Here is a 24186-nt window from a genome sequence, read left to right as displayed (position 1 = left end):
TGGGGGGTGGCGGTGGGGACCCCCCCACTGCACCGCACGCGCTTCGTCCCGCTGCTTTGGGACCCTCGAGGTCATTAAACGTCTCTTGAATCCGTGTCCTGCGGCAGGGTGGCACAGGGTGCTGGGGGGGGACACGCGGAGTGGCAGCTGCACGCATGATGTCACACGTGATGTCACCCCATCATGACGTCGTGCGGGCAGGCTGGAGCGCCAGGCGCGGCGCGGGGGCCCCGTGCGGTGACGCCCGCCTTGGCCTGCGGTGCCACTTGCTTGCACGTGACATGTGACACCCTGTGACGTCACACGCGGTGACGTCACGCGCGGGCCGTGATGTCACTCGCTGGAGCGTGACGTCAGGCGACGATATCACACCGACGTCACGTGCAGCGCGCGCCGCCGCTCGCCGGCGTGTGACGTCAGGACCGCCCCCGCGCGCGGCCCGCTGCCGCGTGACGCCCGGCGATGACATCACGCGCCGTAGCCCCGCCCCCCGCTCCGCCCCCCCCGGCTCTGAACGGTTCTTGCGCGACGGTCCCTAACGGCTGCGGACCGTACCATCCCGCGACCCTGCGGGGGGGGAGCGTCCATTGCCGTGGGAGAACCGCCCTCCCGAGCGGGGGCCGCCGGGGCGCGAGGTAGTCCCGGTTCTCCGTGGCGGGCAGGAGCTGCCGGGTGGGCGGTGGATCGGGGCGGGGCGAGCCCCCGGTACGCGGCCGCCCGTGGGCTGCCCCCCGCCGCCGCTGTGGTACGGCCGGCGGGGCGGGGCGGCGCATGCGCAGCGCGAGGCGGCGGCGGCGGCCGGACGTTGGGAGCGCGGAGGAGGAAGGCGAGAAAATGGCGTCGACGGGTGAGCGGGGCCGGGGGGGACGGGCCGGCCCGGGGCCTCCGCGGGGGCCGCCGCGGCGGGAGCGGCTGAAGCCGCGCCGGCCTCCTGCGCCGCGGCCCATCAGGATGGGCGGAGCCTGGGGCTGGGGCCACCGGCGGCCGCCCGGGCTGGGCGGAGCAGGGCAGGGGAAGCGCCTGAGGCCGGGCCGCGGCCTTGTCCCGGCGGGGCGAGGCGCCGGCCCCGGGCCCCCCGCGCTGTGGTGGCGGGTCCCTCCCGGCTGGGCTGCGGCCTTTGTGGCCGTCCTGGCCCCCGCCCAGCCCGTGTACCCCCAGCACCGCTGTCCCCGCGGTGGCCGGGACCCTCCGGTGCCTCCCGGGGGTTGCGGTGCCCAGATTATCTCTCCCAGATGTTTATTAAAGGGGTGTTTACAGTAGTGGCTCCTCGATGCTTCAGCCCCAGGAGATTCTTTGAGTTATGCTCTTGCAGGAGTCACTGTCCTTACCGCAGGCTTCCTCCGGCCTCTCTGCTGGCTATTCAGGACGGTTTCTGGTGCAAATGGTAATTTCTTTGAATAAAACCAGTGAAGCAGCATAGAAAGAATCCTGTTTATACACGAGGGCTCCAGCTGGATGCGAATAGGTCAAAACTGAGATTTAACCAACCGTGGTAACATCAGCCTTAAAGCCCAAGAGCCGAAGGTCGGGGCTCTCCACAGAGGAGAGTGTCACAAGCCGTGGAGTGTGGGGGAATGTGACTAATATCACCTTGGAGAGGTTTAAAAAAACAAAGTTACTAAAGAAACATGTGCCAATGGAATTGTCAAAATAGGGTTTAAAAATACAGCTGTCTTTCCGCTTAATACATGGAAATGTTCTTCCGTGGGAGCTGCTATTTTCGGCTGCTCTATTGTGCTCTTGAGCCTCACGAAAGAGAAGGATGAAGATTAATTTCCCACTGGAAATACAGGCTCGGAGATGGTTTTAACTAAATGAACCATAATATTTTTTTTTTTAAGTTTTGTATTAATCTAAATTCGAGCAAATTAGAAAAGAGGGATCACCGGAGACAAATTGCAAATTTGACACCTGGATTTAAATCCGAAGGGGAGAATGTCGTGTCTAGGCAGGGCTGGGGGAAGGGTGTAGGAAGGGGTGTGCGATGGGGGTTTAACTGAAGACCGTGAGCGTAGCTCAAGGCCCCGGCAGCTCTTTGGGAGGGTGACAGGTTTCTGGGGGTCTACAGTGAGGGATGAAGGTTGAGGAGGTGCGTGCTCAGGAGCCTGGCCATTTCTTAACAGCCTGGAAGGCTGTGGTAACCCAATGGGGTGCAGAAAATGGGAATTAAATGAGGAGTGTGGAGGTTTCGGTGGCTGGAGGGTGAATGGGCCGGGAAGAGAGGAGGCAGGGGGGCACGAGGGTGTATGGCACGATGTGGGGGAGAATGGAGGGGTGCTGGTGCGAGGAGGCGGCGGGAGAGGGAAGATGGATGAGGGGAATGGGCATTAATGGTTTTTAAGACTCAGGATTTAGCAGAGCTTAGAGCCACGTGTAGACTGAAAAAAAAAGAGCATCGACCCTGAATTTAGCAGGCGAGGTTTTCCGATATTAAACATGACAACCTGTAAGGAGAGCAGGAGCGGTGCCAGAGGAGTCTGGCAACTTGTGCGGTGCGTCCTGGGAGCGGGGAAGCCCTTGGGTGGCAGTTCAGCCTCTTTATTGTACGTGGTGTTTTGGTTACCTTCCCTGTGTACTCACACCGAAGTACCAAGGTCAAAGTAATTAATATCTGTCACAAATCGCTGCCGGAGTCACGGCATTTCCTTTCCTTGTCCATCAACATGCGCCCCAGGGTCTGAGCTCTGGCGTGAGTGCAGGGAAGCGCAAAGGAGGAGAAGCCGTAAGCTCACGTAGAGGGGTTGGGAGGAGGAGAGGAAAGCTTTATTGGGGGTGAGCCCGCGGGATCAGGAAACGGGAGGTTCTGGGGTATGAAAATGGTGTTTTCCAAATGACTCCTGGTGCTCCATCAGCTTCAGTTGTGAACAGCGTGATAAAGGCATTGAAGCGATCCTGAAGGGAGGTTGTAGTGCAGTGGGAGTCGGCCTCTTCTCCCAGGCAACCAGCGATAGGACAAGAGGACACAGCCTCAAGCTTTGCCAGGGGAGGTTCAGGTTGGACATTAGGAAGCATTTCTTCTCAGCAAGGGTCATTAGCCATTGGAAGGGGCTGCCCAGGGAGGTGGTGGAGTCACCATCTCTGGAGGGGTTTAAGAAAAGCCTGGACATGGCACTTAGTGCCCTGGTCTAGTTGCCATGGTGGTGTCAGGGCAATGGTTGGACTCGATGATCCCAGAGGGCTCTTCCGACCTGACTGATTCTGTGATTCTGTGACAGCCTCGGGGTAACTGGAGGCTGTAGGACGCTGGGTTCCTCAAATTCATCATCTTCAGCTTTCTAACCGAGCTCAGCGTAGCCCAGGTGCGATCACGATGGGAACACCGAACCCTCTCCCTGCGCAGGGTTGTCCGGCTCTGCCTCAGTAAGGCTCCACTAACGTCCAGCTTCTGCCTGCAGCTCAGTCAGACGCCGTGGCCCGAGCAGCAGAGGCGAGCCAGGGCTGAACTCATTCCTCGTCTCTGTTCCTCAGGGCTTTTGTGGTGCTGGGAGAGCTGGAATCTGGCAAGGTCTGGGCTGAGGGATGAATTCATCGATCGCTCCAGACGTTTGGATGGGAGCTGGAGCTGCTGGGTGACTTTGAGGGAAAGCACACATTTAGGAGCTGTAATCATCTCAAATATAGCCTTGGAGTTGCCATGTGGATGCATTTTCCATTCCCGCCGGCAAACTGGTTCAGTGTAGATTTTTCTGCTTGGATTTTCAGGGTTTCGGTGCTCTAAATCGGGGTGTTGGCGTGGAGCAGGGCCTTGGGGAAGGAATTACTGCCAGCTGCCTGTCTGGAACCCCGGCGAGGGGACAAGTGGTAGAACTTTCCAGCCACTTGGTTGTGTCCTTGAAAGTTAAAGAGTGAAGCGTGATGGTTTCTACAGACCCCAAAACTTGCAACCTGGCCCTTTGAAACCAGGCGGGGAGGGCTCGTGTCAGCCCCCCTGTTTCTTTTGTTCCAAAACAAACCCCCCTCCTGCCAGCCCCCTCGGGTGTCATCCAAGGTGGCAGTTAAATGAAAGCAGGGTCATTTGAGATCAAAGTTGCTGCTGCGAACAGCAGTGACAATGAAGGGAGGAGAGGTTTTGTTTCCTTCAAAAAGGCTGAAAAAGTGCGTGTACCTTCATGCTCGTTTGAAACTGGATTTCCAGCGGTTTATAGCAGTTCGTTGGAGCTGCAGGAGGAAATTCCAGCTGCTCTGCTCTTACACTGTTAATTTCGTTAAGCCTTAGTCAACCTTTTTTTCCCTTTTTTTTTCCTTCTTTTCTTGTAGATTATAGTACCTACAGCCAAGCCGCAGCTCAGCAGGGGTAAGTAGCATTATGGTCTTATCCTCTCTGTTTTAAAAAGATGTCATATAAGTAGATAATAATTCTGGTTTAGTCTTAACTCAGGTATGATTGTCAATCCTATGGTTTTCCTTTAACTTTTAGATTTTGTATTTCAACAGAAAGCATTTAGACATGTGAAAGTTGTCGTGTGATGCATGTTTGGTGCACGTCAGGAAGACGGGGGCGCGTTATAAACATCTTGAAATTCCTTTTACAGCTACAGCGCGTACGCACCCCAGCCGGCTCAAGGATACGCACAGACCACCCAGGTAAAGCACGGGACGGTTCTGTAATTGCTGCTGAACCACGTGTCTTACAGTAAACTACGTGGGGGCTCTGCCAGCTGCGAAAAATGCTGCGCAGCAGCATCAAAATCTGTCATTAAAAGTTCTCTTGTAGCTTCTTACGCAGCTCAAACTGCTTTGTTAAAGTGAAAACAACCTAAACATCAAGAAGCCTCGACAGTCCCCTTCTTTGTTAATATATCCAAGCTTGAGGTCGTTGTTGTCGAGAGGATTATAAAAGCGTAACGCTCGGGGTGTGTTTGGCCCCACCGTGTTGGTGGGTGTTTTACTCAGCGGTGTAGGAGAGGAAAACCTAAAAAAAAGGGGGGAAAATTACCATGTGTGAGATTGCGGCGGTTGGACAAAGGAGGAGGAGGGAACAGATTTTTTCCTGGAGGCATTGTTGCTAAAACTATTAATACTCTCTTGGCTAGACTGCAAAATGTTTATGATCTTTAGAAGGTGAATTAAACGATGCGTATTTTTAATCCTTAGAATCCAAGTGACTAAAAACACATTCGTACACACACTCCAAGTATGTTTTCAAAGGTAAACTCTTGTCCTCAAAAAGTGGTGTAGGTTAATTTTCCCCCCAGAGAGGTTTTTTTCCCCCTCCAGAGAGGTTTTTGAAGGGAAAATCCTTCCACCCAAGAGTGTCTGTATTACGGGGATAAAACCCACCACATTGTCGTGTTGGAGCATTACTGAGCAGCTTTAAATTGGATAATTCTGGTTGTGGCGACAGCTTGGCGCTGAAAGTGACGGTAACTTTTATTTTGAATTAAGTGTTTTGAGACAGAACAGTTGTACGAGAACTGCTCCCAGATGTGCAGGTTACACGGAAGGACAAGTGTAGGAACAGCAGGCCTCAACAGCATCCTTAGTGAGGGACCGAAACAACTGACCAGCTAAACTCAGCCGCAGGCAAATAGCCACGGGAGGTTTGCAGCCTGTCCTGCCTCTTGGTGTGGTGAGCTTCCACAGACATATTCAGTCTGGTCAAGGCGTTTCTGTTCTTCCTTAAGATCTGTGGCTTGAGCTCAGGGAGGCTGGCTCACGAGTAACGCAGGCGTAGATCCCAAAAGGTGTTTGAGGTCCGAGCTCCTACAGGAGTCGGTAAATCCCTTTGAGAATCTGGATGTCTTTGTGCCGCTTCTCGAGCCGTGACTAGAGTTCTATCCTAAAGCAAACTGCTGGCTGCACAAAGCCTGAAGCTTGAGCCGGCTGGTCGGTGGCACGGGGCTGAGGGAGCTCTTCAGCTGGTAGGAACTGCAGCGCCAGCAGCTCTGCGCTGATCCAGCCACGCCGCGCTGCCAGTCGGATCGCCGCGGCTGAGGAGCTGCTTGGCGGTGCTGCCTTGGGGCATGAGCCAGCCCATGGGCAGGAGTGGTCCTTTAGTGATAGTCTAGACTTGAAAACGAGCTCCAGGGAGGGTGCGAGTTGAGAGCTGATCTCTGGCTGAACGTGAAGGCAGCGGGGTGGGAGAAGCTGTAACCGGGATGGTTTGGTGATGGCAAACCCTTGGATGCTCCTGCTGGTCCCCTCCTCGCGCGCCTACATAAACTCCTGTTTTTCAAACTACTGACTGATAGACATGAAGAACATTCAGAATAACTTCACTGAAACCTCTAAAGGTTTCTTCTAGTGAGCACTAAAGCAGCTTTATGGTGAAATAACAGGCTTGTTTTACTCTGTGCAGTTCTGCCCTCTGAGTAGTCCCACTCCCCGAGTTTCAGGTTAGCCCTCGGGAGGCACCTTGATGGATGCCCAGGCGATTACGAGGAGCTGGATGCTTTCATATTTTGCTTTACGCAGAGCAGAGGTGCATTGTGAAGATGTAAGAGGCTGCTCCTCCAGTCCTGGCATTGAAAAACCAGGCACTGCAGTTCTGCACTGCAATTTGCACTAGTGCCCAAACTTTCACAGCAGCCTTGACTCCGATTGCTTTCAGGACATCAGGTAACACAGACCCCCCAGTCTGTGTGCATCACTGAAACAGCCCGTGTGTATCTCTGCGACGCCCGTGAGTCACTGCTGTTCATGAATTAAATTTGTCTCCTCTCTGGAGCAGACGTACGGGCAACAGAGTTACGGGACCTACGGACAACCCACCGACGTCAGCTACACGCAGCCCCAGACGACTGCGACGTACGGGCAGACTGCGTATGCGACATCCTACGGGCAGCCTCCTACCGGTAAGAGCCCCCGTGCTGCAAGGCCTGGCTTCTCCTGGGGAGAGAGTTGAGCTCAAGTCTGATTGGGGAACTCCAGCCCAAACCATACTGAATTACTCTGGGCAGCTCTGATGTGGAAAGGGCTTCCTTCCTCGAGAGCCTGCCTTGGGCGAAGGGCAGTATAAAGTGATGTGAAGGTGCAGGTGGGCTGAGAAGAGGTAAATGAACGTGCCCATGTAATTTTTCAGGGAGCCTTTTGGGTGCTGGGTCGTGCTGTGGAGCTCAGCACGGCTGCAGAGCGTGCTGTGCCTAGAGCAAAGCGATCGCGAGCCGCACGGCAGCGCTCCCTGGGAGCGTGGACTCTGCCTGCTTGTGAGAACCGTGTCCGCAGCCCTTCGGCTGCCTGAAAATCCATCAGTGGGAGTGATGTGTGCCTGTTCTGATAGTGTACCCTCTACTTTTTGTCTTGTGCTTCCCACAGTAGAAGGGACCAGTACAGGTTTGACTCTCCTGCTCACTCTTGCATGGAAAGTGCTGTCTCATCCTGCCTGAACTTGTGCTGTTAACCCTTTAGGTGTCACTTGGTTTTAACGCTAAAAACCTCCAGCGTCAGAGCGCGCACACAGTGACAGTAAGAACTGGCGAGGCTGCGGTGCTGTTTGCCATCTCCACACTCTGTAAGGTCTCCCAGTGACGTACTTGGTGGATAAAACCTCCTGAGCACTAACGACAGCCGTGCCAAGACCTTGCGGGTGCATCTAACCCCATTGTCCTACCGTTTCCTAGAGGGTAAACAGCACAGTTAGACACGTCCCGACGTCCTGACCACCACCTTTGCATGATCCGTGTTGTGTTTGGATTTCCAGTGCAGACGCCTCCGTCACATGTTCATTAATGCGCTGTAAACTACTCCAACGTGTGCTCTTTGAACTGGAGCTTTGTATGTACGAGTGTCTTAATGTGTGAAAGAAACTAGTGAGGTATCGCTCATTTCTGGTGTGTTTGGACTAAATATTCAGGAGACCTTGAAAAAGAAACCACATTTTCCTCCAGGTAATGCCTTGGGTACCGTTTTCTGCAGATTCATCCTTTGCTATGAGAGACATTATAAACATCTATTAGAGTAAGAGCTTGCTTAAATACTTCCCAAAGCCAGGGAATACCAGGACAGGCAGGCGATGGGTATCTGGCCACAGAAGCCACTGAGGAATGATTCACAAGGAAGAGGTGGAGAGAAAATATTAACCTGTAGCCTGTCCAGTTATGTGGCACTTAAAATATTGAATATCTTTACAGGGATGAGGAAGATTTCAGCCTGTCAGTGAGTGCGTGTCCTGCGGAATGAGAGCCATGCCCTTTAGCCAGAGTCGCTGTGGGTTATCTACAGGTTTTTTCCTTTCATTTAAAAGTATGTGGACATAAATTGGCAGCCAAAAGGATTTATGGACTTCCAAAATTCCTTTCTTAGAAATGTGTGAGTCCCTTAATCCTTACTATGGACTCCAGTCCTGCTGGGGTCCCAGGAAGCTGCATGGTTTATGTTTTTCCTTGTCCCTTAAGAGTGTATTTGTTGGAGGAATAATAATATTAGTCACTTTTTCTGCACAGGTTCTTTTTTTTTTAGGCAAAAAGCTTCATTTTCTTCAAAAAAACCAAACCCTCAGGAAGTGGTCAAGCAAAAGATCATATCAGACCCGCAAGTACGATTTGCCTCAAGGCGTGTAGCGTTGGTCTGTGGCAGGACTGTCGGTGTTCCTCTCCAGGCAGAGTGCCAGGTTGTATTTATTCTTCCTACACCTGCCTCTCCTTGAGCAAACGAGAGTGATAGTGCTGAAAGCCTGTCTGCCTCTCTCTGTCTCTGCCTTTCATACTAAATAAAGCCCGGGGTGTTGCCTGCAGCATACATCTTTATGCCCTGAGAGACGTGCAGTTTTTACGGTTGAATCTCAATTTATTTTTCCTAAGCGCTGCCTTTTTGTAGCAGGGGAAGGTCTGCGATTACTTACATGGAAAGTGCCTTTTTTTGTCTTAACAGGCTATTTTTTGGGGGGTAAGATGCCGTTGCGGTCAGGCAAATTCCAAGTCCTGTGCAGATGCACCCTCTCTGGACTGGGCAGGAACACAGACAGTTCCTCTGCATCGCCTCAGAGCCTCGAGGAGGGCTCTCAGAGCCTCGAGGAGGGCTATCGTAGCCTGGCCGGGGACCTCGCCGTCCCCTTGCGCTGCCTCCCGGGCTGGCCGAGGTGAGGGTTACCACCCCGGGTGCGCTTCTTCCCTCCCCAGGGCTGTAGGGAAAGGTGTCCTGGAGTCACACTGTCACTGTGGTACGGAGAAGAGGGGTTCAGGAGCCTGCGGGGTTCAGGAGCCTGCGGGCTCCTCTGCAGCGCCCGGGATGGTAACTGGATTAGGGGATTAATGGGCACCACCAGCTCTGTAGTCATGGTTTGCTCTTTAATCGCTGCGGTGTATAAGCATGAATTACAAGAGTAAACAGAGAGCTACATCTGGTGGGGTTATTGGCTTTCTAACGGTGTCCTTTGGGGGCAGAAACGTCATTTCAAAGGTCCAAGGATGAATCTCCTTTAAGGAGCAAAGTGGGAATTACTGTTTAAAGACAGCCAGCCCCCACTTCGCTTTTTACCTGTCAGCGTTATTAAAGTTCCTGATGTATTCAGAGTTTGAAATGACGCCCCCACAGCTGCCTTGGCTACCACAACAATCTGTTCTACCGAAGTGGAGCAGAGAGGGGGTAGCCTCTGCGTCCCCTTCTCCAGACCCTCGCTGGTAGGAGATACACATTCCTAGACTTCAGTGAGGGTTTTGCTTTCAGGCTTTGAGAGGAAACCGAGCCACGTAACTGGGCTTCTTAAAGCAGGTTATCAAAGCTCTGTTACCTTTTTCTAACAGTATCTGCTCTGCAGACTCACCGTTTATCTTACTAACTGGTGGAGGGAGGAGAGAGAAGTGATGTGATGTAAATGGCCCCCTCAAAAGGGGGCTCCTGAGGATTTTCAAAGTACATAAACTAAGTTGTTGCAGTGACATTTGAGAGCAGTGGGATGTTCGATCACCACCTGTACAAACCCTTCCTGCTGAGCACGCGTGCTCGAGAGAAATGCTGCTCCATCTAGAGCTGAAGCATTAAAATTCAGGATTATTTTATTTTCCTCCCTTTTATTGTATTGACTGGGCAGAGCCAGGTGTCAACAAACCTGCTCGCTTGGCTGGAGAGGTTAGTGCTGCCGGTGACAGAAAGGGGCTCGGATGGGGGAGGATCACCGTGAGGGATGAGAGCAGCCCCGGGCCAGGCTGTGGCTTCAGCAGCACTTACTGCAGGCTGTACTTAGGCAAACAACAGGCTTTTTTAGTAAGTGGTCAGGCTTTGGCCAGTTAAAATAAGGATTCCTTTAACTTCTGATGTTGGTGCTCTCTGTGGAAACGCTGTGGTGACTCACATTTAAGTGTTTGGACTGTTTAAATTTGTCTGAGGCTCTAAAAATCACGCTCATTTTCTCCTGTTGGGCATCATCCCCTTCACCCTGCTCAGCACCGCTCAGAAGAGGGCTTTGCTTTTCAGAGAACCTCTCAGCAACAAAAAATAACGACAGGAAAAGTGATTTACTTGTGATTTGTGCAAGTTATTTCCTGGTGGGAGACCAACTGAACCCTCTGGCTTTCCCGTTTCCAGGTTGGCAGCCCTGCGATGCGGCAGCCAGCCTGTGGCGTTCAGCAGGAGGGCGGTAGCGTGACAAGCGTGGGGGGCCCAGGGCAGGAGGGATGAGGCTCGTGGGAGCGGGCAGGGGCTTTTAGGCTAGCTGCTGCAGGTGCCAAGGTGACAGGCGTATGTCCCCTTCACCAGGATCCTGAGGCTAACCAGAAAAGAGCGTCGCTCGGGACTGAAAGCTGAAGTTTGTTTTTTTTTTAACTAATGCGCTGTGCAAACTTCCTCCTCTCACTTCCTCTGCACTCGCTGATTCAGAGAGCCGTGGGGAAGGGTCCTGCTTTTTTGTGGCAGGGACAGCAAGATGTGGAAGTGCCACGGTGCTTCGGGAGGGCACGCTGTATGCTGCTGGAAGGACGTTTGTTTTGCAAATGAGGGCATTGAAATAAAAAGCTACAGCACAATTTGCTTAAAATGCTGTATAATTAGAAGGAAGAGTATGTCACAAGTGTCCTGTGTTTATTAAAAATAAGAAGCAATAGAGAAGCTGTTGTCTTAATTGATGCAATTAAGATCACATCAATAAGACTGAGACCAGTCGGCTGCTCTTTGGCGATCGGTGTTGTACACGTTCAGTGAGTCAGCTTTGGCTAACAAAACCTTTAATTGATCATTTTTCATCTAAGTCCCTGTTTCATCATTTGAAAACCTGCTCGCAGGGTTTGTAACTGTAAAAAGCCGCTGTGTTAACGCCGGGTTTATAGTTATATATAGTTTATAGACGAGCCAAACGGTCGGCTAAATTATACAGCGGTGGCTGCTGGAAGGAGTCATTTAAATGGAGCTGGTTTGGGATCTTGGAGATTCTTGTATGATTGTTCAGAAATAAATAGATGAGCTCTAAGCTGTTTACCTAAAACAAACTGAGATTCTAAGAAAAGCGAAGGTACATAAAACATCAGGAGTTTTTTTTGACCTTTCTCTTAAGTTAAAGCAAATGTAAAGTGCTTTTCTTTTGTTTCCAGAATTACTGCTTTAAAATAGGCTTCGTAAATGGCTCAAAAAGACTCGTCAAGTCAGCCTGCTGCCATTTGGTGCTTTTATTTTTCAAACGAGCTGAAAGGATGGGGCTGCACTTCTTAAATCGATTGGATTTCTTTTACTTTAGGGCTAACGGGAGCTTTGTTTAGCCTCCCTGTGTGCAGAAGACGCTGCATGCCTCAGCCTGCCCTTGCGTGCGCTTTATTACATTAGCCGTGAGCTTCGGGAGCTGTAAACAAACCAGCCTTTGGATGCTGGTTGAAGCGTGGCTTCCAGAAAGCTCCATGGAGCCTGGGTTTTGGGTGGGGAGGGTAGAGCTGGGGCTCTGGGCTGAGGCTTCCTAGGGCAGGGGGTTTCTCCGACGACGTGGGTTAGTTCATGGTTTTGGGGTTATCTGTGGTACTTGTTGCAGTGGGAAAATCGATGCTGTACCCGAGGTCTGATAAACCATCGACAGGAGCACAGTGGTGTGAAACGTTCCGAGCGCAGGTCACCAAACTAATCTGATGAGGCTGTCGTCTGTCCTAGGTTACAGCACCCCGACCGCCCCCCCGGCGTACAGCCAGCCTGTCCAGGGCTACGGCACGGCCGCCTACGACACCAGCACCGCTACGGTTACCACCACCCAGGCGTCCTACGCAGCCCCGTCCGCCTACGGCACCCAGCCCGCCTACCCAGCCTACGGGCAGCCGCCAGCAGCCTCCGCTCCCCCAAGGTAACCTCTGCCTCCTCGCTTCCTCCTCAGGCTGCGTTTGCTCTGCTGTGGGGCAGAGCCCCAGCACACCACCGCCTGAACTGGGGCCCACTGGTTCTGCTTACACCTTTTCTCTGCCTGTTGAGCTTTGCTCTTGCTGCATCTGCTCCCGGTGCGGTTCGGGGCTGGGGGAAGCGGCGTGGGTGGGTTCTGCTCCGGCGCGGTGAGTCAGCACCGTTCCTGGGAGATGGGCAGAGCAACCAAGCGGCAAAAACGGGCTCTTGACTCGCGGTGCAGAACAGAAAACAGGCCAGTGTGATCCCAGCCTGAGTCACGGGGTCAGGCAGGATACCGTTACGTACCGACTGCTGAAGTGGATGCACACGCTGTAGACTATTTCCTTTTTAAATCTCTTGTGTCTGGGCACAGTCAATAGTATATTTAGTTTAATTGTTCTCTCAGGATACGTGAGATTTAGAATACATAATGGAAACTTGTTTAGTAGTGAATAAAAACTGCTGTATTCATTTACCTGATGTTTGTAGCAACCGCTGCAGTGAGGAAGGGTGGAGCTTGGCACCGCTCTGCCCCTGTATGTCAGATTACACTTTATGAATCCTGACATCATTTAAAATAATTTTTTCCTGGCTTGTACAATAAAAGTAACTTAACTCTTTCTACTCCGCTCTGATAAACACTTAGAGATTATAAACAGTACGGGAGAAATATAAAAGGAGACATGCAAGTCACCGCTCTCCATCATTTTCGCAAGATGGTGGCAAACAGGAGAGGTGCCTGAGGGCTGGAGGAAAGCCACTGTCACTCCAGGCTCCAAAAAAAAGGCAAGAAGGAAGATCCAGCAAACTACAGACCAGTCAGCCTCACCTCCATCCCTGGAAAAATGGTGGAGCGGCTCATTCTGGAGGTCATCTCTAAGCACGTGGAAGAGAAGAAGGTTATCAGGAGTGGTCAGCATGGATTTACCGAGGGGAAATCATGCTTGACGAACCTGATAGCATTCTATGGTGTCGTGACTGAAAGGGTAGATGCAGGGAGACCAGTGGATGTAGTCTACCTTGACCTTAGCAAGGCGTTTGACAGAGTTTCCCATGACATCCTCTGAGCAAACTCAGGAAGTGTGAGGTAGAAGGACAGTGAGATGGGTTAAGAACTGGCTACACAATAGAGCCCAAAGAGTGGTAATCAATGGTGCCAAGTCCAGCTGGAGACCTGGAACTAGTGGAGTCCCCCAAGGATCAGTACTGGGTCCAGTCCTGTTCAACATCTTCATCAACGACCTTGATGAAGGGACAGAGTGTCTTCTCAGCAAGTTTGCTGACGATACAAAGCTGGGAGGTTGGGCTGGTACACCTGAAGGCCGTGCGGCCGTTCAGTGTGATTTGGACAGACCGGAGAGCTGGGCAAAGAGGAACCTCATGAGGTTCAGCAAGAATAAGTGCAGAGTCCTGCACCTGGGAAGGAGTAATAAAATGCACCAGTACAGGTTAGGAGGTGATCTGCTGGAGAGCAGCTCTGTGGAGAAGAACCTTGGAGTCCTGGTGGACAACAAGTTATCCATGGGACAGCGATGTGCCCTTGTGGCCAAGAAGGCCAGTGGGATCCTGGGGTGCACTAAGAAGAGTATGTCCAGCAGATCAAGGGAGGTCCTCCTCCCCCTCTACTCTACCCTAGCGAGACCTCACCTGGAGTATTGTGTTCAGTTCTGGGCTCCCCAGTTCAAGAGGGACAGAGATCTACTGGAGAGAGTCCAACGGAGGGCTACGAGGATGATGAAGGGACTGGAACACCTGCCTTAGGAGGAAAGGTTGAGAGACCTGGGGCTTTTTAGTCTGGAGAAGACTGAGAGGGGATCTGATTGATGTGTATAAATAGATGAGGGCTGGGTGTCAAGAGGAAAGGGACAACCTCTTTTCACTTGTGCCCTGCGATAGGACAAGGGGCAACGGGTGCAAGCTGGAGCACAGGAAGTTCAACCTCAACATGAGGAAGAACTTCTTTACTGTGAGGGTTACAGAGCACTGGAACAAGCTCCCCAGAGAGGGTGTGGAGTCTCCTTCTCTGGAGACTTCCAAGCCCCGTCTGGATGCGTTCCTGTGTAACCTGCCCTAGACTGGTCCTGCTCTGGCAGGGGGTTGGACTCGATGATCTCCAGAGGTCCCTTCCATCCCCTCACATCCTATGATTCTATGATTCTATACATGCAAAGGGTTCTCTTTATTTTCAGGCCTTGAGAGTTAATACTAAACATAGAATCACAGAATGGTTTGGGTTGGAAGGGACCTTTAAAGGTCATCTAGTCCAACCCCCAACATCCTTTCATCGGATAACAAATGTGGGGCAATATCTGCTTGTGCTGGATTCCAAACCAAACAATGGTGCCTTTAACTGCCAGCGTTCCTGGCTGCTTTGGAGCTAATCGTTCCCAAGTGTGGTGCAACACCAGCTCGAGCGGAGGGGCCGCGCCGCTGACCGCGTTCCTGGCCATTTCACATCCTCGACTCCATTCTAGAGCCAAAGTCTGACTCCGTCGCCTTTGGTTTTGTAACACAGCTGGTGAACAGGAGCTGCCGTGCTCTGTGCTCCCTGTCCAGGATGCTGCCCGGGCCTTAGTGTTTAGTGAGCGTGTATGTGAGAAACAGGTAGTGCTGTGGTGTCTCGGGGCAAAATGTGAGCGCCTTTGCTGCTGCCAGAGGTGGGGCTTTGCACCACCGTTTCCCTCTTGTTCCATGTTGCTCCCTAGACCCCAGGATGGCAGCAAACCAGCAGAGACCAGCCAGCCACAATCGAGTACGACAGGCTATAGCCAGCCCAGCCTCGGCTACGGACAGAGCAACTACAGCTACCCCCAGGTGCCTGCCAGCTACCCTCTGCAGCCAGTCACCGCGCCGCCCTCCTATCCTCCGACCAGGTAACGCTCCCAGCAGGCTGGGCCCCGTGCAGCTGGCGGGGGAGCTTTCAGGGCAGCTTGGGCAAATGGGATTTTCTCAAAGGATGTTAAATGAACAGATGTAAGAGGAGGTTTGGTGTCCCGGGAGGAGGTTCTTGTTGAGGCACTTCTTGTCATCGGGAAGGTGAGGCTGTGACTGAGTCCGTAAGTGTCTCTTCGTACACACCCGCAGTAGCAAGGTGTAACTGGTAAATGTTTTAAAGACATTTCCTAGATATGGAGTGTGTTGTAATGACCTTTTGCTGCTTCCTTACACATGGCTTTGAGGAGGGGCTCACCTCTTCCCCTCAGGTGTCTTTAATATGCTGACTTCTAAAGTGTCTGTTTTGAAACTCTCAAAGCTGGAGATGCGTGAGGGGGGAGTGTTTTATTATCCATCAGCTGAAAATACTTCAGTGCCAAGGCAGAAAGGGAGACTGTTATTTGCATTGCCACTGATTTTTCCCCTGGCACTTCTGCCTCTTGCTAGAATAAATTGTGAGTGGTCGCGTGGATTTTGCTTTTAGAAGTGTCCCAGGTTTATTTTGTCTCCTGCCACCAGACTAGCCTCCATAGGATGACTTCACCTTCTTAAATGATTTACAGCAGTACATATGGCTGATAATTGCATTACCTTCTAGCCTAATGCACGTTGCCAGTGAATTGGCTCATCTTTCCATCTTCCCATGCTCTTCTCTTCCAGCTATCCCTCCACACAGCCAAGCAGTTACGATCAGAGCACTTACTCCCAGCAGAGCACCTACGGGCAACAGAGCACCTACGGACAACAGACTAGCTATGGCCAGCAAAGCAGCTACGCGCAGCAGCCGCCACCGACTAGTTACCCCCCGCCGACGGGATCCTACAGCCAGGCCCCCAGCCAGTACAGCCAGCAGAGCAGCAGTTACGGCCAGCAGAGTGAGTGTGCTCGGCAGAGCTGCGTGCTTGGGGAGGAGAGGGCCGGTCTCCCGTGCCCTTGTAAGGGTGGGCTGTCTCTGAAGGAGGCCGGGCGTTAGTTTGTAGCTGTGTTGAAGGGAGAGCGTGTACCGTAGGTGGGTTTTGCCCTTTCTCGCTGAAAACTGGATCCTGCAAACAGACAGTCACCCGTCTCTCCTTAAATTAATACTGTTGCTGTAAGCAAATGATTGTCATGATTATGTTCTGGTGCTGAAGGCGGGTAAAAGGGCTTAAAAAGGGGACAGGCGGCTTCGACTCAGTCTTGGATTGTACTGTAGAACCATAGAACTGTTTTGGTTGGAAAGGACCTTTAAGATCAAGTCCAACCGCTAACCCAGCACTGCCAAGGCCACCACTAACCCATGTCCCTCAGCACCACATCTACACGGCTTTTAAATCCCTCCAGGGATGGGGACTCCACCACTGCCCTGGGCAGCCTGTGCCAGCGCTTGACAGCCCTTTGGGGGAAGAAATTGTCCCTGATCTCCAATCTAAACCTCCCCTGGTGCAACTTGAGGCCGTTTCCCCTCGTCCTGTCACTTGTTACCTGGGAGAAGAGACCGACCCCCTCCTCGCTACACCCTCCTTTCAGGCAGTTGTAGAGAGCGAGAAGGTCTCCCCTCAGCCTCCTTTTCTCCAGGCTAAACCCCCCCAGGTCCCTCAGCCGCTCCCCATCACACTTGTGCTCCAGACCCTTCCCCAGCCCCGTTGCCCTTCTCTGGACTCGCTTCTTGGCTGCAGCTCCCTACATTTTTGTTACCCCTGTCCTCAGGCTCGTTCCGCCAGGACCATCCCAGCAGCATGAACGTCTACGGACAGGAATCCGGGGGCTTTTCAGGCCCAGGAGAGAACCGGAACATGAGCGGCCCTGATAACCGGGGCAGGGGAAGAGGGGGATATGATCGCGGAGGCATGAGCAGAGGTGGGCGGGGAGGAGGACGCGGTGGAATGGGGTAAGAGCAAATCTTTTCTCCTTTTATCTAATTCTGGTTTACCCATAGGATTTGAAATGGAAAGAAGGGACTGAAAGGTTGACATTCCCGACGGTACTTCCATGGGGAATGTCTCTCTAGCAGCATTGCTTCTGATCCATGGAAATATTATCCTAGGGGAAACAGGAGCAGGATCTATTGGTTTTTGTCCTGCAGCTGGTTGGGCCCGGGGAGGAGGGGAATTGGGGGTATTGCTAAACCTGGAACTTTCAGCTCCCTTCGTGGTGGCGCAGAGGTGAAATCCTCTGCGGGGTTTAACAGTAACTCCGGGTGGAACACACACAAACCTGCCGCCGGGTCCAGGAGTCCCTCTCTGTGCCTCAGTGGGGGGGATTTTGGCAGTTCAGGTGTGTCCAAGGCAGAAGCCTCGTGTCAGCCCCCTGTTCCGCCGTCAGCCTCCTCACCCCAGCAGCACGCAGAGCTGCGTCCGGGAGCGTACGCCTGGGGCAGGTTGCTGCTGCGGAAGCCATGACTCTGAGTGGCCACACCACTTGGAGCTTGGCTGGAGCATGAAGAAAAGACCCCGAGAAAGCCAAAGCGATGTGGCTTGGCTCCCAGGACCGCTCCCCCTTGGAGCTCGCAGGTGCTCTGAATCAGTTGGGCCATTGTAACCGATGGCAAAACCTGGTTTGGCAAACCTGCGCCCTCGGGTCAGCGGCGTGTCTCCCTGTCCGTGCTGTTCGCTAGGCGAGGAAGGAGGACTGATCCCCACGGCTCCTCAGAGAAGGAGGATGTGGCTTTGTGTGTGTTCCATCCCTTACCGTCGGTCAGAGCTATGCAGAGTGTCCCTGGGTGCAGGCTGGGGACGGGGGATGCGCGGTGCTGGCCCTGGCGCTCGGCAGGGCAGCCGGAGTCGCAGCTTTCTCCTTGATAGGCAACTTCTAAAGGTGTTTTACAACCTGATGGCAGGCGAAGTTTGGCAATCGATAGTCCCATTCTGCATAGCTCTGTCGAAATGAATTGAAATGGCATGAAATCTTTATTGGAGAAATACAACTACCGGTGTAAGGAAATAGAAGAAAAAGACTGGCTTGTGTTGGAACACATCTGGCTTGAATTGGCTTTGGGTCGAACAGAGTCCGGGGTTCTGCATAAAGATTTCACCCATGCTGTTGTTTATCTCTGATGGTTTAAAGTAGATGTAGACACTTGAAACGTCTATCATCACATCTTAAAATTTCTAGCCCCTTCGGAGCTTCTCGTGCAAAAGATTTGCCATCCACACCCTAATCCGAGCCTAAATTGCGCACGGAGCGCTTTCCGCCTCGCTAGACCCTTACAGAGGGTCCCCTGCTTCATGGACGTAGACTTTCTGCTGTCCATGGAGGAGGCGACCTTCCTATGAACGCCGAGGGGCGGGTAGGGGAACTCGGCCCTTCTTATCATGCTGTGGTGATGGATTTCAGTGTCTCCGGCAGGTAAGGAGCTCGATGTTATTAACGTGCCCTTTTGCATTGACTCGATTCGTTTCTATTTTCATTGGCTGTTAAACATGGAAACTTTTTAACATGCTTTGTCGCATTTATATGCTACAGGTTACAAAGTGAGAGCCTTGTTTACACTTCAATACTTAAAAAGTACCCGTACTCAGTACTCAGCCGGCAGCATAATGAAAAGTGGGACTAGACACGGTGTCCATATGGAGAGGAAAAAAATATACATAGAATATTTTTAACCCAATGTATTCATTGTGTAAAACGGAATCCTTCTGTAACTTTGGTAACTGCGCACTTGTCTTTTTGGTAATAAAGCCAGAGCAGGTATATACTATAGAATTGTGTAACGTTAAAAGTGTAAAACGTATGTGTTTAAAGAGAGAGACGTGACGTAAAATGGTGTGTACTTTAACAAAAGGGGGCAAAGCTGCATGCAACAGCTTGAAACTCTGTATTGACGGCTTTTTTTCCCCCCTCCCCAGTATTAGAAGTGCAATACTTGCTGGAAAACAAGCGGTGCTCTCCCTCCTCTGCTCCTCTCCTTCCAAACAGCTTCTTGGCTCTCCAAAAAAAGAGCAAGAACCCCCCAAATCCTTCCCAGGTGGCGTTTTCCTAATTAAGCAGCGCACACTAATTAATTTCCTAATTAAGTAGCTGCGCACACCTCAGCCAAAGCCTTCGAGGAAGGCTGCGGCCGGCCCTCGGCGTCGGCACCCGCCCCGGCGTGCCCTTGTGCTCCGTGCCCACAAAGCTGCACCCCGGCCCTTCGAGCCCTCGCTGTACGCTGTAAGTTCTCCCTCCGCAGAGACTTGTTCCACTCAGTAGTGACCCGAATGTATGGCTTTACACCGAGGTTCTTCGGCGATGTCATCGGAACTGTGTGCAGGGCTCGCGTGTGGCTGTCTCCTCCCTTTTGTAACTGTTAATGTCAGGGACCCGCGGGCTCGTTTCGCTCCGGGGCTGCGAGAGGCTGAGGGTGCACCTTTATGGACACACGGAGGGGAGGGAGTTGACCAGCAAACGACCCCACGATTGCTCTGACGCATGATTTAAAACACTCAAAACCATCTTTTTTTTGGCCAAGCATTGCACTGCTAATACCCACCCGAGTGATCCCAGGGCACCGCCAGCAAAGCGGTGTCTAAAACCCAGACAAGCGAGGTTTGCCTTGTGTGTAAAAGCCATTTTGAGCGAGCTGCCCTGAAGACAGGCATAGTGCCGAGCCGAGAGAGAGAGACAGACAGATGGCATTGTTTGGAGATGTTTAGCCAGTGCCCTTCTTCCCCGTGAGCCGCAGAGGCTCCGAGCGGTGCTGGCTTTGTAAAGGGAAAGGCCTTCATTTCTTCGTTTATCCCCCCAGCAGCGCTGGAGAGCGAGGTGGCTTCAATAAGCCTGGTGGTAAGTTTTTGAGCATTACAATGGATAGTGTTAAAAAAAAAAAAAAATTGCAGTCAGTTTGTAGAACAAAGTGTAATTTTGTATTAGTTTTAAGCTGTTAAAAAATGCAACAAGACTGTAATGGGTACTGCCGGCGATGCCGTAGGGGTACGCGGTTACAGGACGCAGGGTAACGCGGAGGAATTGAGCAACCACTTCTGTAATTTGGGGAAAAATGCTTTGGATTTGATAAATTTTGGTTTGGTAAAGTAACTTTTTAGTAATGAACGTAAAAAAAACCTGATTGGCCTGGTAAAGCATTAAAAAAAAAACACGTTATAGTGGTTAATGGTTCGAAGCGCTCGCCAGGTGAAGGTGCGTTGCTGCTGTTGGGGCAACGCGGGTCAGTCGGAGTTTAACCGGCGCCATCGAAGGGTGGCCAGGAGTAGCTAGTGTTGTGTGTGTGTTCTGCAGCCCGCAGGGCCCGCACTAACACGCCTTCTTGTGATTCTTTCCCACCTGGCAGGACACATGGAGGAGGGACCGGACCTTGATTTAGGTAATTGTCAAGTTACTACTCGGATTCTCTCCCCAAGTCGTGAAATTGAGGCTCGTTTGCTGCTCTGGACGAGGGCTGCAGGGCTGGAGGAGCTCAAGGATGCACTGCCCTTTGCGGTCTCTTTTTTATGCCCCGTTTCATTTATTTCTTGATTCATCGGAACAACTGGACTGGTGGAAAACAGCCACGTGGTTGTGAGATGCGAGACCCTTCTCCATGGGAGCTAGGAGGGCTTTGGGGAGCCGCTCTGGGGCTCAGCAGAAAGCCCTTTTGAGGCTGGAGCTCGTAGGCGCTTGTCCAGCAGCCCGTGCCACCGCTGGGTTTTCGTGGCCCTTCGTAAATACGCTCATTGAGAGCGAGGGCGCAGCTGGCCGAGGGGGTGACGTGACGAAAAGCCCTCGCTCTGTTGTGTCGCTGCCCTCCTCTCCCTGCCCTCACACCATGCCTTGTCTCCTAGGCCCACCTATGGATCCGGACGAGGACTCGGACAACAGCTCAGTGTATGTGCAGGGACTCAATGATAATGTGACCCTGGAAGATCTGGCAGACTTCTTCAAACAGTGCGGTGTGGTCAAGGTGAGGGAGAGCAGGGGTCGGCCTCCAGCTGGCAGGGCTGGGGGGGAAAAAGGTCGCCCACCTCCTCCCTGCCCACGCACTGCCCGTCTCCCTTCAGCCCGGGAGCTGGGAGCTCTCTGGGTGGGTGACCGCAGCCCGGTGCTGACCCGTGGCTCAGGCTTTCCCAAAGAGCCTTGGCAGGGTTTGTCCCTCTGGTGCGATGAGGCTTGTGGAAACACCAGCACTCAGAGCCGGGGAGGATCGGCCGCTGGTGGGACGTGCGACAGCGTGAGGGGTCGGGCGGCGGGGAGGGGCTGTGGGGAGGCTGCAGCTCGGCTCTCTGCCGGGTGCACACGGGGGAGGCCTGTTGGGCCGGGCAGCGCTGTTGGGGCCGGTTCCTCTGCGTGTTGGGTTGTCTGGGCGGTAGCTGCCGCCAAGGGGCCCTTTCTTCTGCCACGGAGTCACCAAAATGAAGCTGGGTTGTCTCAGTCAAAAGCAGGACAGAGGAGAGTAGAGCCCCGCTCAGGTGATGAGGTGAGGTGACGTTTTGCTGTCCCTCCAGATGAACAAGAGGACGGGGCAGCCCATGATAAACCTCTACATCGACAAAGAAACGGGCAAACCCAAAGGAGACGCCACGGTGTCTTACGATGACCCGTCCACCGCCAAAACAGCCGTTGAGTGGTTTGATGGTGAGTAGGTGGGGGGGGTGTCGGGATGGAACCGCTTCATTCTCCACTTCAGAGCTCAGTCCTTGTCCCGCCAAGGACCGCGGGCGTTCAAGGCCAGCTCTGGGCGCTCAGGCATTTGCCTAAGAAGTTCCTGGTTTTCAGTGGAACAGAGAAGCGTGGTGCTTGGGTTGTGGTTGCCCTCAGTGGCCCAGGCTTCTGCCACCCTTTATCTCCTCTGGCGAGAATTTATCCCTGGGATTTTGCCCTTCTGCTGTCTTGGGAAAATTTTCCCCTTGACTTAACGAGTGGGTGCAGTTGTGTGAGACCTGGAAACTCGCCGCCCAGCGTGATGCTCCTGCCCTCTGTGTTCCTCCCAGGGAAGGATTTCCAGGGGAGCAAGCTCAAAGTGACCCTGGCACGCAAGAAGGGCCCGATGAACAGCATGCGAGGGGGGCTGCCCCCCCGGGAGCAGCGGGGAATGCCTCCCCCCCTCCGCGGAGGTACCGTCCTGCCCCCCCAGCCCCCCCAGAGGGCACCTGCCGAGCTGTGCCCTGTCCTCCGGCCGTGCCGCCTGCCCTTACGCAGCCTTCCTTACAGGGCCGGGGGGACCCGGTGGCCCTGGGGGGCCTGGTGGCCCGAGCGGCCCCATGGGCCGGATGGGAGGCAGAGGTGGCGACAGAGGTGGCTTCTCCTCGCGAGGACCGCGGGGATCCAGGGGAAACCCCTCTGGCGGGAGCGTCCAGCACCGTGCGGGCGACTGGCAGTGTCCCAACCCGTGAGTACCCCCCGCGGCCCCGCGCCTCCGCCTGCGCCCGGCGCCTCTGCGGTCGCTCCCGCGGGGGGACAACAGCCCTGTCACCCCCGAGGGGACCCGGGATAAACGGGCCTTTCCTAAAAGAACCCGCTGGGCTTTGCGGGGAAGGGCCTTTCTCCCATCCAGAGGAGGGAGGGGGGCTCGTGGACAACTTGCTCCGGGTGCCGCTGACCGGCTCGTGCCGCGGGGCAGCGCTGCGGTCCCCGGGGCAGGAGCCGTCCCGCCCGTCCCGTAACCGCTCGTGTTTAACCCAGGGGCTGCGGAAACCAGAACTTCGCCTGGAGAACAGAGTGCAACCAGTGCAAGGCTCCCAAACCCGAGGGGTTCCTGCCCCCCCCGTTTCCCCCTCCAGGTACGTCTGTGTGGGGCTGGAGGCACCCGCGTTCCCAGCCCGCTGCCCCCCGGCCTGGTTGGGGCTCCTCGGGGAGCGGCTCGTCACAGCCCCAAAGAGCTCCAGGGGCTTTACCCCTCCTCGGGGAGGCCGGGCCCGCCCTGCCCTCCCGTCCTCCCACGCCAACTTCTTCAGCTCTTCCTTGGGGCTGCCTTCAGCACCTCAGTTCCCCGCAGCACCTCGTTAGGCACCTTCTTAACGAGCCCCGTCTCTCCTTGGCTCTGGGTGAGGTGTGTTGGTTGCCCTCAGGACTCCCAGCGGCTCCTGGCCCTGCTCCCGGTTGTGGCGCCGGAGCTGGCAGGGCCGGGTTCACCGGGGCAGGGCTGGAGGGGCCGGAGGAGCGCCCGCAGCGGGCCGGCTCTGCCCGCTGAGGGTCTTCTCCTCTCTCCCAGGCGGAGACCGCGGTAGAGGTGGCCCCGGGGGGATGAGAGGCGGGCGAGGAGGTGGCCTCATGGAGCGCGGGGGACCCGGTGGCATGTTCAGAGGTGGCCGCGGTGGAGAGAGAGGTGGCTTCAGAGGAGGCCGGGGTATGGATCGAGGTGGCTACGGAGGAGGCGGCCGGCGAGGAGGAGGAGGAGGAGGAGGCCCTGGGGGCCCCCCGGGACCCCTGATGGAGCCGATGGGAGGCGGAGGGCGAGGTGGACGGCGCGGAGGCCCGGGCAAGATGGACAAGTACGTACGGGGGGTGGGGGTGGCCTGGGGTCTGCTTGGGGGGGGGGGGGGGGGGGCGAACCCCGACACGCCAGAGGTGCCTCAGTCACCGGGGAAGGGGGACGGGGTGGCACCGGGGCCTCCGTGCCTCCCCCCTGTCACCCAGGTGGGGTTTGGGTGGTGGGTGAGGACCCCCCCAGTGCTCCGGGATGGGGGGGGGCTGTGAGGCGAGGAGCCCCCCCAGTGCTCTGGGATGTGGGGGGGGCTGTGGGGCGCACAACTGACCCGGCCTCTCCCTCGGCACACAGGGGCGAGCACCGCCAGGAGCGCAGAGACCGGCCCTACTAGCGACGGCCCCCCCGCCCCCAGCCCTGCGGTTCCTCCCAGATTTATTTTTTAAACCAGAAAAAAAAAATGAAAAAAAAAATGTTTTAAAATTTATAATTCCATATTTATAATGTTGGCCGCAACATTATGATGATTCCTCGTCTGTACTTTAGTATTTTTCACCGGTTGTGGAGAAACATTAAAACCCAAGTTCAACGGTACCGTGTCATCACCTTGGTTTTTCTGTTCCCCCCCCCGTTAAAAAGCGGTTGGTTAATGACACCGGCCCCCCCGTGCCCCGCCCCGTGCTGTGCCGGGCCGGGAGGGCGATAACGGCGGG

The 24186-nt window shown here is 54.1% G+C and overlaps 1 protein-coding gene across 3 annotated transcripts; it reads left to right on the top strand.

Annotated features, from left to right (window-relative positions):
- The first annotated feature begins 767 nt into the window (after positions 1–767).
- On the top strand, positions 768–24064 carry EWSR1 (EWS RNA binding protein 1). 3 transcript variants are annotated; one of them, XM_068412539.1, is made up of 17 exons: positions 768–847; positions 4258–4294; positions 4533–4584; positions 6671–6794; positions 12004–12190; positions 14931–15098; positions 15820–16034; positions 16846–17026; positions 19865–19899; positions 20405–20437; positions 20895–21013; positions 21555–21684; positions 22041–22163; positions 22261–22438; positions 22732–22829; positions 23261–23540; positions 23828–24064. In XM_068412539.1, the coding sequence occupies exons 1-17, from the start codon at positions 772–774 to the stop codon at positions 23865–23867; spliced, it is 2076 nt and encodes a 691-aa protein (XP_068268640.1). In that variant the 5' UTR covers positions 768–771; the 3' UTR covers positions 23868–24064. The 3 variants fall into 3 exon arrangements, with proteins under 3 accessions (XP_068268640.1, XP_068268639.1, XP_068268641.1); XM_068412538.1 differs by having other exon boundaries at positions 19862–19899; XM_068412540.1 differs by lacking the exons at positions 19865–19899; positions 20405–20437; positions 20895–21013; ... (4 more) ...; positions 23261–23540; positions 23828–24064 and adding an exon at positions 18601–19853.
- Positions 24065–24186: the final 122 nt, after the last annotated feature.

The sequence above is a fragment of the Nyctibius grandis genome, chromosome 14 (assembly GCF_013368605.1).
Source record: "Nyctibius grandis isolate bNycGra1 chromosome 14, bNycGra1.pri, whole genome shotgun sequence".
NCBI lineage: Eukaryota > Metazoa > Chordata > Aves > Nyctibiiformes > Nyctibiidae > Nyctibius > Nyctibius grandis.
This window is presented reverse-complemented; position numbering and strand designations above follow the sequence as displayed.